The following is an 18,456-nucleotide window of genomic DNA, read 5'->3' on the forward strand; positions in this document are numbered from 1 at the left end:
GGCCACACTCTTCTATTTGTTAACTATTTACTTAAAGCCCAACTCAAAATTATTATTTTTTTTGATTGTCCATCATTTCTTAAAATCCAAAAAACAGCTCTCAGTGACAGTGCAATACTCTTGTGGGTTGAATAATGTCCAGAGTCATTTAACCCACTTCCTGTTAAACCAGAAAACCAAGGACTCAAGCCTTGGAGGTGCACCACAAAGCCACCATGAGATCACAAGAGAATGGAGAATGCTACAGAAAATGATGATGTTTTTCTTGGCACCTTTTCTTGGCACCTCTCTCTGCAACTTTCCGAACCTGCCTACTGCCAGGAGAAGAGAAAGAGGACCTAAGGCATCACATGACCATACCAAAGATCACAGGAAAAAGGATGATGTGTCTAAGCCCTTGTACACACGGTTGGAGAATCCGTCGGAATGTGACCTATCGGACCGTGTCGTCGGATAATCCGACTGTGTGTGGTAGGCATCGGACTGATTCTGTCGGACCCAATTTTCCAACATGTTGGAAATATTTCCCGACCAACTGGTTCGATCGGACATACTCCGATCATGTGTAGAGAATTTTGATCGGACCAAGTGCCACGCATGCTCAGATCAAATTCCTACATCAAAGCTAATGGCTACTAGCCTGAACGTAGTCCCATCGTAACGAAATTACGTCATCACATTCTGAAAGATCGGATTTTTCGCCAACTTTGTCCGACCGTGTGTATGCAACAGTTTCGGACAAAATCCGACGGGCAAAATCCGAAGGATTTGGTTGTGGAAATCTCCGACTGTGTATACAGGGGCTTAGGGGAGCAGGTCCACTCTTTAACCCATTCTTGCTGGACCCAGTGGTAATGAGCTTGTCTTAAAAGCAGGACTGGACTGGGACAAAAAATAAACCCATGCATTTTAGAATGAGCAGCCCATTTTATTTTTAAAAAAAATTAGAACCTTACTGTGAGAGGAGGACCCAGGCTTTTTGGACGGCGACAAACCAGCACAGCACCAGAGATGAAGAATGAAGACAGTATCTGGCTACGCCCATAGTGTATCCTAAGCACATTGCATATGCTACGCGATGTGCGTAGCCTGATATTCCTCTTCTGACGGGTTGCCTAGGCTATCAGCCTACCGTCCCTTGTTGAACATGGTGTAAGCCAGCCCTGTGTACTGGAGCCCAGTGCCGGAACTTGGCTCCACTAACTTCGCTGGCAGGGGGGCACTAGCTTGGGCACCTGGGGAAATTACCCTACATCTCTTGCGGAGTGCCTAGCGACATCCCCTCTGTGGCAGCCAGTATCTCTTTGATTGGGGGGGGGTGTCACATCCTCAGTTCTGAGGGGTTCATGCTGGGACTTGTAGTCCTTCACTTTTGGGGGGTGCACGTCCACAAAAGTAAAGGACTATAAGTCCCAGCATGAACCCCTGAGATATAAGGATGTGACCCTTCCAAAAGTGAAAGGATACAAGTCCTAGCATGAACCCCAGAGATCTAAGTATGTGACCTGCGCCTCTTCTTTCTATCCCTCCGAGGGTGTCATCTGTCGTCCAGCACCAGCTCAGCTGCCATCCTTTCTGTCCCTGCATCTCTGCCCAGCTCCCTCGTGACAACCCAAGAGGTTCTTTCTCCGGCTGGGGGAGGTGGGTGGAGCTGAGCACTAGGAGGAGGAGAAGGAAGTTACATCCCCCTCCGCTCTGAATGCTGGGGCCTTTCTCTGCATTGCATCACTGGTTGCTTGATGCCAGACGTTCCTAGCAACCAGACAGTGGGCAGTGGCAGCTAGCAGTAGAACCAAGTGAAACTGGGTCTCAGCTAGGACTAGTATTGTAAGTTAAGCAGCAGCCCTTTTTTTTTTAAAGAGCATTAGATTGGCCTGGGGGCTTGCCACCCTGCCCCCCGGCTCAGTCTACTCCTGACATGTGGCCCAGTAGCCCTGGCCCACCAGGAAAATGCCTGGTGTGCCCTATGACCAGTCCGAGGGGCCTGCTTAAAAGTGTATCATGGGTATGGGGCCCTCCCAGGGAAACTACCCTACTCTCCATTGTGCATGCAGAGGCCTGGCAGTTGACCTGTCCAGCACCTACTGACTGTCCTCTGCATACCTGTTTTGGACTTTACACCAACAGACTCCACGTCACCCCTTGGGCACAAGGTTAATTTCCAGGAAATGTCTCTGTATAGAGGTTAGGGGAAGGAGAAGCCCACACTGGGCATACCCTTTAACAGTTTCCTGAATTAATTGAACCAGATATATTTACATACTCAGCCATTCTATGAAGGTGGTGGCACTTGGTTTAAGCTACAAAGAGTCCAGCGTAGTTCAGAGAGATGTGGCTTGAAAGGAGAGATGAGGAACTGTTACACATAGGAGGGGTGTCCCAGACCCGGGTATCCTAAATAAGGGGGAAGCGAGTAGTCCCATAAAATGCATAAAGCCTTTCCGCCACTACAGGCTTCCAGCTCCTCACCTAAATGGAAGCTAATTGAATGAGTCCCAACTGCATACATGTTGTTCTGGTCAAGTCTGCTCACAGAAACCCTGGAGGGTTACCAACAACACTATACATAAGTACAAGTTCTCATGGTGACCCTCCACTGAGAGGCAGGCTGGTGTTTGACCCTACTGACATCTGAGCCTCCCTTTACTTATAGCTATGTGGAAAAAGAAGAGCTGCTGCACAACCAAAGGTTCCAAATGCCTTTATTGGGATCACAGTGATGACATTAGGGACACCAGAAACAGTCACGTAGACGTGTTTCACGCATACATCCTGTGCTTAATCATTAGTTGGTAATGATTAAGCACAAGATGTATGTGTGAAAAGTGTCTACTGTTTATGGTGTCCTTGGTGTCATCAGGGTGATCTCAATAAAGGCATTTGGAACCTTTGGAGGTGCAGCCGTTCTTCTTTTTCTTGAAGTATCTAACGGAGGCGGGCCGGGACTGGCACTCCTTATTAGGTTCCAATTGAGTTATCATACATACCTGGAGCAGAGGGTCTTTCTTCGTTTGATTATAGCTATAGGGTATGTAGAGGCTTAAGAAGGAATTACAAAATGCTGCCTCTATGCACTACTCTACATTGATGTAAACTTTACATGTAAACTTTAACAAAAAAAAAAAAGGTCCAAGCAGGTAGGGTAGAAAACAAGAAGTGGGTGCCCCAATGTGATACCACAGAGTAGCCTTGCTAAGCAAAACACCCAACCTAAAGTAGAGCTTCCATTTTATATTATGAACAAGTCAATAGGAAGAGTGGATACACCTAATGGTGGGTTCTACCTAATTCCTCAAGACATATAAGAAGCCAGAATATAACCCACCCAATCAGGCTACCCTAAATCTACTTTGGGTCCATCAACCATGTGTATAAGACCATAGCGTTCATTCTCAGAGAATAGGTTCAGGTACCCCCCCCCCTTCCAAGTCACCCCCACTGTCCAACGGTCTACTTACTTCCGAGCACTGTCCCTTGATTCTACCCCCTACTCACTTCCTAGTACTGCCCCTTTAGGAGAATACAGAGCCAAGTATAATTTTGTGATGCTAAGCAATTTGTATGGAATTTGTTAATGATCAAAAAAAAACAAAACTGTGAAATAGATCCCCTGCGCCCAGCAACAATAGACCCCCAGCATTAATAGATCTACCCAGCAACAATAGATCCCTCCAGCACCAACAGACAACCCCATGCAATGATAGATCTACTCCAACAACAATAGATCCCCCAGCACCGATAGACCACCCCAGCAACAATAGATCTACTCCAGCAACAATAGACTCTCCAACAGTCAGCAAAAATAGATCCCTCTCTCAACAGTAGATCTCTCCCAGCAACAATGTCTCCCCCACCAGCAACAATAGACCCCCGCCCGACAATAGATCACCCAGCAGCCAGCATTAATAGATCCTCCAGCACACCCCAACACCCCTTGCCATTACATACATTCAGTGTTGGAACTACGTTCCCCCGCGTTCCTGCTCAGGGCCGGATTAAGAGCATCATGTGCTTGGTGCTGAGGATTTTTGTGGGCCTTTTACTGAACACCCTTCTGCTTTCCAAGAGCCTGTGCTGGCATGCGCCCAAACTCAAAAGAGCGCAGCTGCACAGGCATAACACTAGGGAAGCCTGGAATTTGGCCTGTAAGGGCCATGCATTGGCGTGCACTCTGAGCTGAAAGAGTGCAGCTGCACAGGCCTAACACTATGGAAGCCCCAGACTTCTGTAAGAGCCCTGCATTGGCGTGCCCCCAGGCTTCTGTTAGGACTGCTCATGCAGTGCCCATTATCAATCCCACCACCCTGACCAGGCAGTGCATGTGGAATGCAGGGCCCGTCAGGGGAGATCTCTTCCCATTGGCCCATTGCTTTCCATAACCTTTTTGGGTGGCTGGGCCTATATTAAGGTAGGGGCCTGGAGCTGCAGCTCCAATAGCCCCTTCGTTAATCCAACCCTGTTCCTGCTAAAAAAAATAAAACCCTGGATAAGACATACCGTAGAAGGTTAGGTGCCCAGACAAGTGCCAGGTTCCGGATGTGCATGTTGGTGGTGGAGCTGAAGGAGGCGATATGTGTCAAGTGTCGGCTCAGGTATTCCAGAGTCCTAAAACAGAGCAACAAAACAATTACTCCGAGCTGGTACACTCAGCTTACGATCTACAAGCATGATCCATGTACAAGAACATGGGTTATGTGAAAGCAAAGGCAAGACTAAGATCATTTTTAGTAAACATACAGTTTATTCTATTTTCCAATAAGCACGTTAGGAGCTACAGAAACAAATAACACAGAATGCGAAAAAAAACTCACCGTGTACAGTAGATAAAATTCATGTCCGTGTAAACACTTTTAGAGGGCCACCAATTTTTTTTCCTCCATGGAAGCATTTCAGCTTTTCCACAACGGGGGTTATTTTCGAGAGCATTTTTGGTAAAAAAAAAAAAACTGGTGGAGTTTACCATTAAAGTAAATGCAACCCCAATCACTAAAATCTAATATAAGCTTTACTGTAAATTTGTTCTTTTCATGAGACCCTAGGGAATAAAATGGTGATTGTTGCAATTTTTTTTTTTTGTCACACTTCTGGGGCTGAAGCGGTTAATGAATAAAAAAAAAAAAAAAAAAACAACACAATATATACCCCAATTATTTTGCATGATATGAAAGATGATGTTACGAGTAAATAGATACCTGACATATCACACTTTAAAATTGCGCACGCTCGTGGAATGGCGACAAACTACGGTACCTAAAAATCTCCATAGGCGACGCTTTAAACGCCTTTACAGGTTAACAGTTTAGAGTACCAGCGGAGGTCTTGTGCTAGAATCATTGCTCTCACTGTAACATTCATGGTGATACCTCATATGCGTTGTGCGAAAACGACGCTCATTGGGGGCGCACGGGCCATGGGTCCAGCTGGACGCATGGATTTAAATGGATTTTTTTGTTTGTTTTAGAAGCACATGATTAGAGCCAGAGGCTCTAATTGGCTTAAAAAAAGGCTGGGCTCAGGGCGCAGAGCACCACCTACTTGTGTGACATTAGCAAATTTATACTTCCTAATGTCTTTCTGTTTCTCCCCTGTCTTAAGACCCCATTGGCCGGAAGTCAGAGGACCCCAATGGCCTGGAGGAGAAGCGACTGAGGAGATGGGGGGGGGAGGGGGAAGCCACCACCACATGCTGTGACCTGCTTTGGGTAAGAGCAGGGCTGATGGGGGGGCCTGGCAGGCCAAAGGGCGAGCAAACCGGCGATCAGGGGGTTGCGTAGCGCTGGTATAAATCAAAATCCAATCAATTCACCATATAATGGAGATGATCAAAGGCAGACATGCTTAGGTGTGCGCACAGGGTTTGCCGGTGGTGCCTGGGCAAATCCTAATCACCCCGTGCTGTGCCAAATCCCCCTCCTTCCAGTTGAGGCTGCAGAGAACAGGACTGGAGAATCTCTGTCCTTAGTCCCTTTCTCTGTCTCAAAAGTGAGATATCAGAGGTTGGTTTAGACCCTTACCCTTGACATGTCACCAAAGCCCCCCAACGGGGCTCCTAAAAAAAATAAAAAATAAATGATAAAAAATAACATTGTAAAAAAATTATTTAAAAAATAAATGTGTAAAAAATAATAATAATTAAAAAAAAGAAGAAGAAAACTGCTGACACCGTCCGTCCACTGCCCTACTGACACCAACTCATCCAGTTGAGGCTGCAGAGAAAAGGTCTGGGGAATCTCTGTCCTTAGTCCCTTTCTCTGTCTCAAAAGCGAGATATCAGAGGTTTGTTTAGACCCTTGACATGTCACCAAAGCCCCCCAACGGGGCTTCTGAAAAAAAAATAAAAAAATTGAAAAATAATAATAAAAAATAATATTGTAAAAAAATTATTTAAAAAAAATAAAATGGAAAAAAATGAGAAAAATTATAGAAAAAACTGCTGACACCGTCCACTGCCCTACTGACACCAACTCATCCAGTTGAGGCTGCAGACAAAAGGTCTGGAGAATCTCTGTCCTTAGTCCCTTTCTCTGTTTTAAAAGTGAGATATCAGAGCTTGGTTTAGACCCTTGACATGTCACCAAAGCCCCCCCCCCCCCCCCCCCCCAAGAAGGCTCCTAAAAAAAAAAAAAAATGTAAAAAATAATAATAAAAAATAATATTAAAAAAATTATTTAAAAAAATAAAATTGTAAAAAATAATAAAAAAACAGCTGACACCGTCCACTGCCCTACTGACACCAATTCATCCAGTTGAGGCTGCAGAGAACAGGGCTGGAGAATCTCTGTCCTTAGTCCCTTTCTCTGTCTCAAAAGTGAGATATCAGAGCTTGGTTTAGACCCTTGACATGTCACCAAAGCCCCCCCCCCCCCAACGAGGCTCCTAAAAATATATATATATATATATATATATATATATATATATATATATATATAAAAATAAATATAAATATATATATATATATATATATATATATATATATATATATATATATATATATATAAAACAAAAAAGGTGTATTTAAAAAAGGCCTACAATGCACCACTCAGCGCCTGTTTCAGTACACCAAAATTCCAAAAATAATTATAGTGACCTATCAAGTGTAACCGCAGAGCTCTATAGAGTAGCAGCCATTTTAAATCATAAAATAATTATAAACCATGTAGTACATAAAATAAACTAGTTCAAATCCTGTCAACTTCAGTACTAAAACAGCACTGTAAAAAAAGTCCAAGTAGCAACAAATAGACAAAAATTCTCAAATGTGCAGAAAGGGTGACAGTGGTGGTTTGATCAACGTTGTAAGGTGATGATAGTGTTCATTACAAGTGCTGTAAATACTCCATCCACCGGGATTGCAGCAGTATTTCAGCACGTGCAGCACGTGCCCCCTAGGGCAGTGATGGTGAAACTTGGCACCCCAGATGTTTTGGAACTACATTTCCTATGATGCTCTGGCACTCTGCAGTGTTGTGGAGCATCATGGGAATTGTAGTTCCAAAACATCTGGGGTGCCAAGGTTCGCCATTACTGCCCTAGGGGATTAAACTCACCAGACAAAGCTGAGACAAGCGCCTTTAAGGAGATAATCTCTCTCTGGTTTTACCATAAACTCACTGCCATATATATATATATATATATATATATATATATATATATATATATATAAAAATAAAATTGTAAAAAATAATAAGGAAAAAAAAGAAAAAAAAATGCTGACACCGTGCACTGCCTTACTGACACCAATCTCTGCTCTACTGACCTGTCTACTGCTCTGCTGATATACACACATGTGTGCTTTTGCTCTGGGGTGCACATCCTAATGCAATAGGCTGCATACTCCATTGCAGACGTGTTTGAAGTCCACCCTGGGTGACAACCATGGCTCCCTCCATAGATACAGTGGAGGGGTGAGAGTAGCCACCCCAAGACAGGATGCATGTTACTGGCAGGAGCACCATGTGAAAAAAAAAAAAAAAAAAAGGAAAGAAAGTAATGCGGCTGCCACATCTAAGGACTGCTAAGCTGCAACATCTAAATTTTTTTTTGCTTTTGGGTTTAGATACGCCTTAACCCCGTACAAATCAGAATACAATCATTTATTATTATAGTGTCAGCTGACCTTGTAAGGTTTTCAATGTAAAGCTCTGCAGGATCGCACCGTATAAATCCAGGCGGAGGCCTCTCGGAGACGCACAACCCCAGCCTCTGGGAAGACTAGCAGCGCATACATTCTGTCCGCTCATTGTATATAAATCACCTCATTTACACAACAAGATTTATTCTCGGCTTTACAAAATGTCTTTTTTTTTTCCTGGAGGATGCAGCGCTGCCCGTGTAAGATCTGGATCCGGAGAAGGCGGCGAGCGCGCTTATAAATATTTATCCTGCCGGATGAAAGTACCTGGAATTCTTCACATCGGCATTACAGTAATGAAAGGAATATTCAGAATATCTCCGCAGCTCTATATAAGGCGCATCGTGTCAGCGCTACGGCGACTTTTATACCAAACAGTCACGCAATCCGGATTCCTAACGACTCCGACTCTGAAAATATATCAGCTAAATCCACCATCCCGCGGCTCTGCGTTAATACCAGAGGCTTAAAATATCAGCGTCGTATTTGTAGGGGACATTTAGGGAGCCTGTTTTTTAAAAGAGAAGACAGGAGCGAAACTGAGATATCTCCTTTCCCTGAAATCTAGGCAGAAATTTAGCGAAATGCGTTGGGGTCAATGGGGGTGCATTTTTAAATTAAATATCGTTCCTAAGCGGGTTGTATTTGCAACCGTCATGGCCCCAGGTGCAAGAAACCATGAAGAGCCTCCCTGACCGCTGAGGGCCCTTTCCATTGTTCCCGAGGCTCTTCCCTCCGAGCCTGGAGCCCTTCCCTTTAAATGCGTGTCATCTTAATCAATGCCACTAAAAAAAATAAAAAAAATCCTGCACTACTTTTTTGACGATTTTGGTGTAATTTGAGTGCCACAGACTGCAATGTTAAATCACAAAAGTTGCAAGCAAGTCGCACAATTTTGAGGTAGTAGCGTGAACCTAGCCTTACGGTCTCGAAAGCACATACCCCCCCCCCCCCATGATGGCGGAATGCCAGGGTCCAGTCACAAGTGCGTCATTGGGCCCTATTGTTGGTGTCATTGGGAGGAACGGTGGCCCATCATTGGAGTCATTAGGAGCTCGGCGCTACAACCTTCTTTGTTGGTGTCAGTGAAATAGCGCCCTAAGGGCCTGGGTAAAAGCAAGCAAAGGGCCACATCTGGCCCTCGGGCCACAGTTTGGAGACCACTGCCCTAAGCCCAAATACATTGTTAGGTTCTGCCTGCTTTTGGGAAACCTTCTCCAATAGTTAAGAGTCAGAAGATACAATGTAAAATGTATTCTGGCCTAGCCAATCACTGATGAGTGATGTGGCCTGGAGAATAGAATAAATATTTGACGAGGTCTTCTAGAGGGACCCTTGCCTTGCCTCCCGGGTTTTGCCTGGTGAGAATGTATGTTTGGCAGAATCCAGTCTTCCCTCCCAAGCTGCTGCTTGGGGAGAGTGCAAGCAAGTCGCACAATTTTGAGGTTGTAGCGTGAAGCTAGCCTTACGGTCTCCAAGCACATACTCCCCCCCATGATGGCGGAATGCCAGGGTCAAGTCACAAGTGCATCATTGGGCCCTATTGTTGGTGTCATTGGGAGGAACGGTGCCCCATCATTGGAGTCATTAGGAGCACGGCGCTACAACCTTCCCACATAACAGCTCCGCCTGGTGCTCAGACCTCGAGGCTTCTGACACCTCCCTTTCCTTAGATTGGGAAGAACTGGGCCTCTTTGTTGGTGTCAGTGAAATAGCGCCCCAAGGACCTGTGTAAAAGCAAGCAAAGGGCCACATCCAGCCCTCGGGCCACAGTTTGGAGGCCACTGCCCTAAGCCCAAGGACATTGTTTGGTTTTGCTTGCTTTTGGGAAACCTTCTCCAATAGTTAAAGTGGTTGTAAACCCTTACAAACCACTTTGACCTACAGGTAAGCCTAGATTAAGGCTTACCTGTAGGTCCAAGAAATATCTCCTAAACCTATACGGTTTAGGAGATATTTGCCCAAAGACAGGCACCACTGTGTACGGTGCATGCGCCGTAGACAGCGGCGCGCAGGCGCACTGAGCGCGGCATTTCCAACAACGGAGCTGCCGCGCGTGTCGGCTCCCGTACGCATGCGTGGGAGTGACGTCATCGCGGCTCCGCCGAATGACAGCGGCGGAGCTGCGAGACCCCACCGAAAAGATGGATGCGCCGGACTACAGGGGACAGCGGTGACATCGCTGGCTCCTGTGTCAGGTAAGTGACACATAATGGGCTACTATGCGATGCATAGTAGTCCATTATGCTTTGCCTTTGCAGGGAATGAAAGAGGACGTAAACCCATCAGGGTTTACTTCCTCTTTAAGAGTCAGAAGACACAATGTAAAATGTATTCTGGCCTAGCCAATCACTGATGAGTGATGTGGCCTGGAGAATAGAATAAATATTTGACGAGGTCTTCTAGAGGGACCCTTGCCTTGCCTCCCGGGTTTTGCCTGGTGAGAATGTATGTTTGGCAGAATCCAGTCTTCCCTCTCAAACTGCTACTTGGGGGGAATGTAGCTCTAGAGATATCCAGTAATTGCCAACCAGGCCCTTTGCCTGGAGGGGGAAGCCATAGTTCTGTTGAGATGGTTGCCGATGTGGGCCTAAGGCTCGGTTCACACAGGGGGCGATGCGAGGCGACACGACTTGCCTCGCCACGACCTGCCGCGACCTCAGCGGCGACTTGCAAATGACTTCTGTATAGAAGTCAATGCAAGTCGCCCGAGGTCGCCCAAAAGTAGCACAGGAACCTTTTTTCTAAGTCGGAGCGACTCGAGTCGCTCCTCTTAGAACGGCTCCGTAGTACAGAACGGGGGCGACTTGTCAGGTCGCGGCACGGCAAGTCGTGTCGCCTCGCGTCGCCCCCTGTGTGAACGGAGCCTAATGGTTCCCACCTGGCCTATGAGAGAGGTCTGAAGACACCTCAACTTGTCTATGTCAGAGACTGGAGATATTCAAAGATAACCACCCTCTTGGGCCTACAGAGTTCAGATTAGACTGTGGTAGAGGCACAACGAGTTCTTCATTAGCTTTTGGAAGAGGCAGCAAAACAATATTAGAAGATAGCACTTAAGTAGAGGTCAACTAAGACAATACATTTTGCAAAGTAAATAAAAGGTGCTGAGGTTCTGGGTGCAGCTACAGGGTAAGTCACTACTATATAAGAGGGGGTTAGTTTCCCTGTTAAGGTGGGGCTCTGCCCTGCCTCCAACCAGTGCAGGATGGCCTTCCTTTCCCCCTTGTACCACACTTTACAATCTTTCCCCCCTTCCACAACTATATACAGTGAGGGAAAAAAGTATTTGATCCCTGCTGATTTTGTACATGGCAGGTTTTTATTGTAGGTTTAGTGGGTTTCTTTTAACGGTGAGAGACAGAATAACAACACAAATATCCAGAAAAACGCATTTCAACATTTTTTTAAATTGATTTTCATTTTAATGAGTGAAATAAGTATTTGACCCCCAATCAATCAGCAAGATTATTGGCTCCCAGGCGTCTTTTATGCAGGTATCAAGCTGAGATTAGAAGCACCCACTCAAAGGGAGTGCTCCTAATCTCAGCTTGTTACCTGTATAAAAGACACCTGTTCACAGAAGCAATCAATCAGATTCCAATCTCTCCACCATGGCCAAGACCAAAGAACTATCCAAGGATGTCAGGGACAAGATTGTAGACCTACACAAGGCTGGAATGGGCTACAAGACCATCGCCAAGCTGCTTGGTGAGAGGGTGACAACAGTTGGTGCGATTATTCGCAAATATTAGAAACACAAAATAACTGTCTATCTCTATCGGTCTGGGGCTCCATGCAAGATCTCACCTTGTGGAGCTTCAATGATCATGAGAACATTAAGAATGTAGCCCAGAACTACACAGGAGAATCTTGTCAATGATCTCAAGGCAGCTGGGACCATAGTCACCAAGAAAACAATTGGTAACACACTACAACGTGAAGGAATGAAATCCTGCAGTGCCCACAAAGTCCCCCAGCTCAAGAAATCACATGTACAGGCCCATCTGAAGTTTTCTAAAGAACATCTGAATGATTCAGAGAACTGGGTGAAAGTGTTGTCGTCGTGTTTGGAGGAGGAGGAATGCTGACTATGACCCCAAGAAGACCATCTCCACCGCCAAACATGGAGGTGGAAACATTATGCTTTGGGGGTGTTTTTCTGCTAAGGGGACAGAACAAGTTCACTGCAACAAAGGGTCGATGGCTGGGGCCATGTGCTGTCAAATCTTGGGTGAGAACCTCCTTCCCTCAGCCAGGGCATTGAAAATTGGTCATGGATGGGTACTCCAGGATGACAATGACCCAAAACACATGGCCAAGGCAACAAAGGAGTGGCTCAAGAAGAAGCACATTAAGGTCCTGGAGTGGCCTAGCCAGTCTCCAGACCTTAATCCCATAGAAAATATGTGGAGGGAGCTGAAGGTTCGGGTTACCAAACGTCAGCCTCGAAACCTTAATGACTTGGAGAGGATCTGCAAAGAAAAGTGGGCCAAAATCCCTCCTGAGATGTGTGCAAACCTGGTGGCCAACTACAAGAAACGTCTGACCTCTGATTGCCAACAAAGGTTTTGGCACCAGGTACGAAGTCAGGTTTTGCGAAGGAGTCTAATACTTATTTCACTCAACTTTTCATTTCAACTTTTTTGAAAGGCGTTTTTCTGGATTTTTTTGTTGTTATTCTGTCCCTCACCATAAAAATAAACCGACCATTAAAATTATACAATTTATGGTTGTGCCACATATTTATGGGAAAGGAGTTTCTACCCACATCCCAGAATCTGATATGCAATAGAATAATTTCCTCTATGGGACTTTAGAAGGCAGAAAAAATCAAAATGTGTTTGCAAATGTATTCATATTTTGTAAGAAAAAGTTAAAATGAGGGATATAGCTTTAAAAGTCAACACTGGATGCATATATATTGAAGCAGGTGAGATATCAAAAAGAAGCATTAAAAATTATAGACTGATCATTGCTTTGTCAGTGGGCAAATGTACAAAATCAGCAGGGGATCAAATACTGTATACTATGGGTAGTGTACGGGAAAAGTAGAACCATGGAGAACTCTAGCAGGCCATGTGGTTCCCTCAAAGCCAGTGGTCTCAATGGGATGACCACAAGGGATGTAGCCTTTTGCTTGCCTTATCCAGCCCTTGGGGCACCATGCCACAAAGACCAATAATGGGGAACCATTCCTCCCACAGACACCAATGATGGGGAACTATTCCTCCCACAGACACCAATGATGGGGAACCATTCCTCCCACAGACACCAATGATGGGAAACCATTCCTCCCACAGACACCACTGATGGGGAACCATTCCTCCCACAGACACCACTGATGGGGAACCCTTCCTCCCACAGACACCAATGATGGGGAACCCTTCCTCCCACAGACACCACCGATGGGGAACCATTCCTCCCACAGACACCAATGATGGGGAACCCTTCCTCCCACAGACACCAATGATGGGGAACCCTTCCTCCCACAGACACCACCGATGGGGAACCATTCCTCCCACAGACACCAATGATGGGGAACCATTCCTCCCACAGACACCAATGATGGGGAACTATTCCTCCCACAGACACCAATGATGGGGAACCATTCCTCCCACAGACACCAATGATGGGGAACCATTCCTCCCACAGACACCAATGGTGGGGAACTATTCCTCCCACAGACACCAATAATGGGGAACCATTCTTTCCAAAGACACCAATAATGGGGAACCATTCCTCCCAAAGACGCCAATAATGGGGAACCATTGCTCCTACAAACACCAATGATGAGGCACAATTCCTCCCACAGATACCGATAATGGGGCACCATTCTTCCCACTGATACCAATAATAGGGCACCATTTCCTCCACTAAAACCAAAGATGGCCACAGTTTGCCCCCTCTAAGCCTCATGGGCACTAAACCAGCTCTTTATTCAGAAAGTTTGGAGACCTCTGCTCTAATGCCACGTATACACGACCGGACTTTTCGACAGCAAAGGTCCGACAGAGCGAATCCGTCAGACAATTTGACCGTGTGTGGGATCCATCGGACCTTTGCTGTCCAAAAATCGGATGGACTTTAGAAATAGAACATGTTTCAAATTTTTTTGCCGGAACTCCACCGAACCCAGTTCCTATCGACAAATCCGCTCATGTGTATGCTAGTCCGACGGATGAAAACCGACGCGAGGGCAGCTATTGGCTACTGGCTATGAACTTCCTTATTCTAGTCCGGTCGTACGTCATCACGTTTGAATCCGTCGGACTTTGGTGTGATTGTGTGTGGCCAAGTCCGTTCATTCAGAAAAGTCAGTCGGAACCCCGCTGAAAGTCCGTCGGGAAGACCGTCGGACCTAGTCCGTCGAAAAGTTCGGTCGTGTGTACACGGCACAATGCCCCACACACGATCGGACTTTCCAACAACAAAACTGTGTTTTTGTTCGAAGGTTGTTGGCTCCAAATTGTCTTGCATACACATGGTCACACAAATGTTGGCCAACAATTATGAACACAGTGACGTACAAAACGTATGTGATATCTCCACTACGAACGCTAGTTTTACAAGACCGAGCGCTTCCGGCTCGTACTTGATTCCGAGCATGCGTGAACTTTGAAATCAAGCTGCAGAGTGTCCAGCACAACCTGGTCCACTGCCTCGATCCTAGTGTAGGAAAGAAATTCCAAATGGCTGACGTGTTTCGAGGGTGGGTACCCCTTTCCTCAGAGTCAAAACACTTTGGTCATATGATATGGGATCAATGCAGTGGACCAGGTTGTGTGAGACACTGTGAACCATGATATACAGTTGCTGCTGCCCCTGCACGACCTTATCAACCTCCACTAAGGGGTTTTATAGGTAAAGAAAGCAGGAGGGTCCCTAAAACCCAGCCTCACCCGTGGGGGCCAATGCTACACAAAGACCAAAAATCGGGTTTCATCTATCTCTACAGTTAAAATTTTGCTTCTCTTTTACGTAAGAAGTTACCTATTTGGTCTGCCGAGATGACCGCTAACATAAAGTGTGGGCTCGAAGGTTATATACCAAGCAGATAATATGTTTTTTTTTTCTAAAGTTCTTGCTTTGCTTATTTGTGTTGCTAAGACAACAGTAAGCAAACTTTTTCCTCCGCCTCAGTCATAATTGTTATTTTTACTCTAATATTCTGTGTGGGAGCATTTTTACTGCAGAACCCAGAACATCCTGACGAGCCGCACGCGCGCTGTGCCAGCGCCGGAACCCGCTAAACTAAGCTTCTACACAGGGTGTATGTGTGACATATCAATTGTCCCCGCTGCGAGTCCTGAAACTTTCTCAGACAGAATGTACTTTCTACAAGCTGGCGAGGGGGCGATCTCGCCTCAATCAGCAAAATCGGAGACATTTCCATAAAACAAGAATCACTTCTCATGAAACAAAAGGGTATCGGCAGGGAGGCACCAAATGGACCAATTGGTGCTGGTGGTGTGCCAGCTTATAAAGTGGGCAGGAAGTGGAGAGGACGACAATCTTAGGCCCCATTCATACAGAAAATGACATACACGCCATGATATGCATTTAGAGGACGTTTCCAAAGGCGTGTAATGATTTTAAATGGTATAATGCATACTGCGTTCAGATGCGTTCAGTTTGAGTTTTGGGAAAAATTTAAATCTGTGTGTACCGGGGATGATTAGATACTCCGAACGTCTCTAGTATGGGGGGTAGAATTCAGTAGATGCTTGTAAGCCTAGTGCAGCCCATAACCTAGTACTGCGGTGACCAATAGGGATGAGCCAAACACCCCCTGGTTCAGTTCGCACCAGAACATTCGAACGGACTGAAAATTTGTACGAACTTTAGAACCCTATTAAAGTTTATGGGACTCGAAAGTTCGAAACCAAAAGTGCTAATTTTAAAGGCTAATATGCAAGCTATGCAACACACAACACCAGCAACAAGGGGTATCTTCAGGTGTATACTGTGCTGGAGGCACACAACACCCACTTTAACTCCTGCAGATGGCTGTATTAGAGAACAACAGCAATAAAGGGTAGATACAGGTGTATACTGCGCTGGAGGCACACAGCACCCACTTTAACTCCTGCAGATGGCTGTATTAGAGAACAACAGCAATAAAGGGTAGATACAGGTGTATACTGCGCTGGAGGCACACAACACCCACTTTAACTCCTGCAGATGGCTGTATTAGAGAACAACAGCAATAAAGGGTAGATACAGGTGTATACTGCGCTGGAGGCACACAACACCCACTTTAACTCCTGCAGATGGCTGTATTAGAGAACAACAGCAATAAAGGGTAGATACAGGTGTATACTGCGCTGGAGGCACACAACACCCACTTTAACTCCTGCAGATGGCTGTATTAGAGAACAACAGCAATAAAGGGTAGATACAGGTGTATACTGCGCTGGAGGCACACAACACCCACTTTAACTCCTGCAGATGGCTGTATTAGAGAACAACAGCAATAAAGGGTAGATACAGGTGTATACTGCGCTGGAGGCACACAACACCCACTTTAACTCCTGCAGATGGCTGTATTAGAGAACAACAGCAATAAAGGGTAGATACAGGTGTATACTGCGCTGGAGGCACACAACACCCACTTTAACTCCTGCAGATGGCTGTATTAGAGAACAACAGCATTAAGGGGTATCTTCAGGTGTATACTGCGCTGGAGGCACACAACACCCACTAACTCCTGCAGATGCCGGATCACTACACAAGGCCGCCACGCTGGCGGCCTTATATAGTGTGGGGGGTGTACTAAACACCCTGAACTATAATTGGCCACAGGCATCCTGCCTGTGGCCAATTATGGCTCTCCTCGCTGCTGGCGCTGTGATTGGCCAAGCATGCGGGGTCACAGTGCATGCTTGGCCAATCATGAGCCAGCAATGCACTGCGATGGCATAGTGCATTGTGGGCCGTTTGTGCCACACGAATTTGGTGCGAATGGTCCACAAAGTTCTGAATCTGAACAGATGAACGGCCGATGTTCGAGTCGAACACCAAGCTCATCCCTAGTGACCAACCTGTAGCCTAGGGGGGCAACATATCCTCCGACTCTCTTATCTTGTAGGCCTTGGAATGCCACCAGATAGTATTCTGTGTTTTGGCAATTACTCTAGCCAGTGAGGGAAAATATTTGTAGCCCCCTTATCCTAATCATGGGCTACTATGGCAATTTAGTTTTTGGCTGGGCTGTAGATAACTTGTGTAGATTGATTGTATAGTTTTTCACCAGTTTTTTCCTTAAGCTTAAGTTGGCTTGTGATGTCTCCATGTTCCCTGTAGATGTCACTGGTATCACCAGTCATAGTATGAGATTTCACAAGCAAAACTAAGCTCTAAATATATATTTTTTCCAGACAATTCAGTAGGAGGTTTAGACCACTGGTGCATGCTAGAGGAGGATATAAATATTTGCGACAGGCCATGTGCTCGCTCTTTTCACCTGGTTTGAGGCCTGGGGAGGTGCTGCTGGATGGAGCTCTGCTGTTAGGCTCGATAGCGTGGTTTGTGGCCTAACGTGTGCTGGAGTGGTGCTGACGTTGTCCTGCCTGGTCTGGAGGAACCTGTGTCAAGGAGGAGACCCAGGGGGAGGCCCCTTGCTGGAGAGAGCCAGGAAGAAGGCTGGTCTCTCAGAAGGGCCTTGTGACTCACTTGGAGGATGCACCGACATTTGGGGATGTGCTTACAGTGTTGCCGAGTCGGCTTAAAGCCTCTGACACTGTGAACCTGGACATTGATCTGGATCTGGAGACTTTGTAAGTAATCCGCTATAGTATCTGGGACCCCTGAACCCTCAACTCTTTAAACTTTAAAAAGAAAAAAGTGACTGATGCCCAATAGACCATGACATGCAGGTAGGTTAATTGGCTTCTGTCCAAAATTGGCCCTAGTATATGAATGGGGACCTTGGATTGTGGGCTCCTTGAGGGTAGGGGGACCGATGTGAGTGTACAATGTATAGGGATAGGGACAATTGTAGACACTAACTCAGGTTAAACTGGATGGACTGGTGTCTTTATTCAACTATGAATATCCTCTCTTGCCTTGGACAAAGCCCTGGGTTGAAATGCTAGCCCGCCCCTGGAGGTACTATCTGGGGGTGTCAGATGTGTGCTACATATTATTTGAATGAAGGTAACATCCACATGCAGCTTAAATCTTTGATAAGACACAGAAGTTGAACCCAACGCAATTTTACTTCAGCTAATTGCAGTACAGAGGATGTTTTTCTGGTCTTTTGAAGCGTAAGAAGACAATGACTTTCCAAAGCCCTGTCTCTGCAAAGAACTAACACTGGCTGA

The 18,456-nt window shown here is 45.9% G+C and overlaps 1 protein-coding gene across 1 annotated transcript in view; it reads right to left on the reverse strand.

Moving 5' to 3' along the window:
- ARHGAP31 (Rho GTPase activating protein 31) overlaps window positions 1-18,456 on the reverse strand; it is a 324,984-nt gene that overhangs the window by 58,173 nt on the left and 248,355 nt on the right. Inside the window, exon 5 of the mRNA XM_077479714.1 lies at window positions 4,498-4,605. Coding sequence (XP_077335840.1) covers window positions 4,498-4,605 — 108 coding nt within the window. The remainder of the gene's footprint in view (window positions 1-4,497; window positions 4,606-18,456) is intronic.

The sequence above is a fragment of the Lithobates pipiens genome, unplaced genomic scaffold (assembly GCF_037356315.1).
Source record: "Lithobates pipiens isolate NorthernLeopardFrog02 unplaced genomic scaffold, aLitPip1_a1.2 Scaffold_16, whole genome shotgun sequence".
Taxonomy (NCBI): domain Eukaryota; kingdom Metazoa; phylum Chordata; class Amphibia; order Anura; family Ranidae; genus Lithobates; species Lithobates pipiens.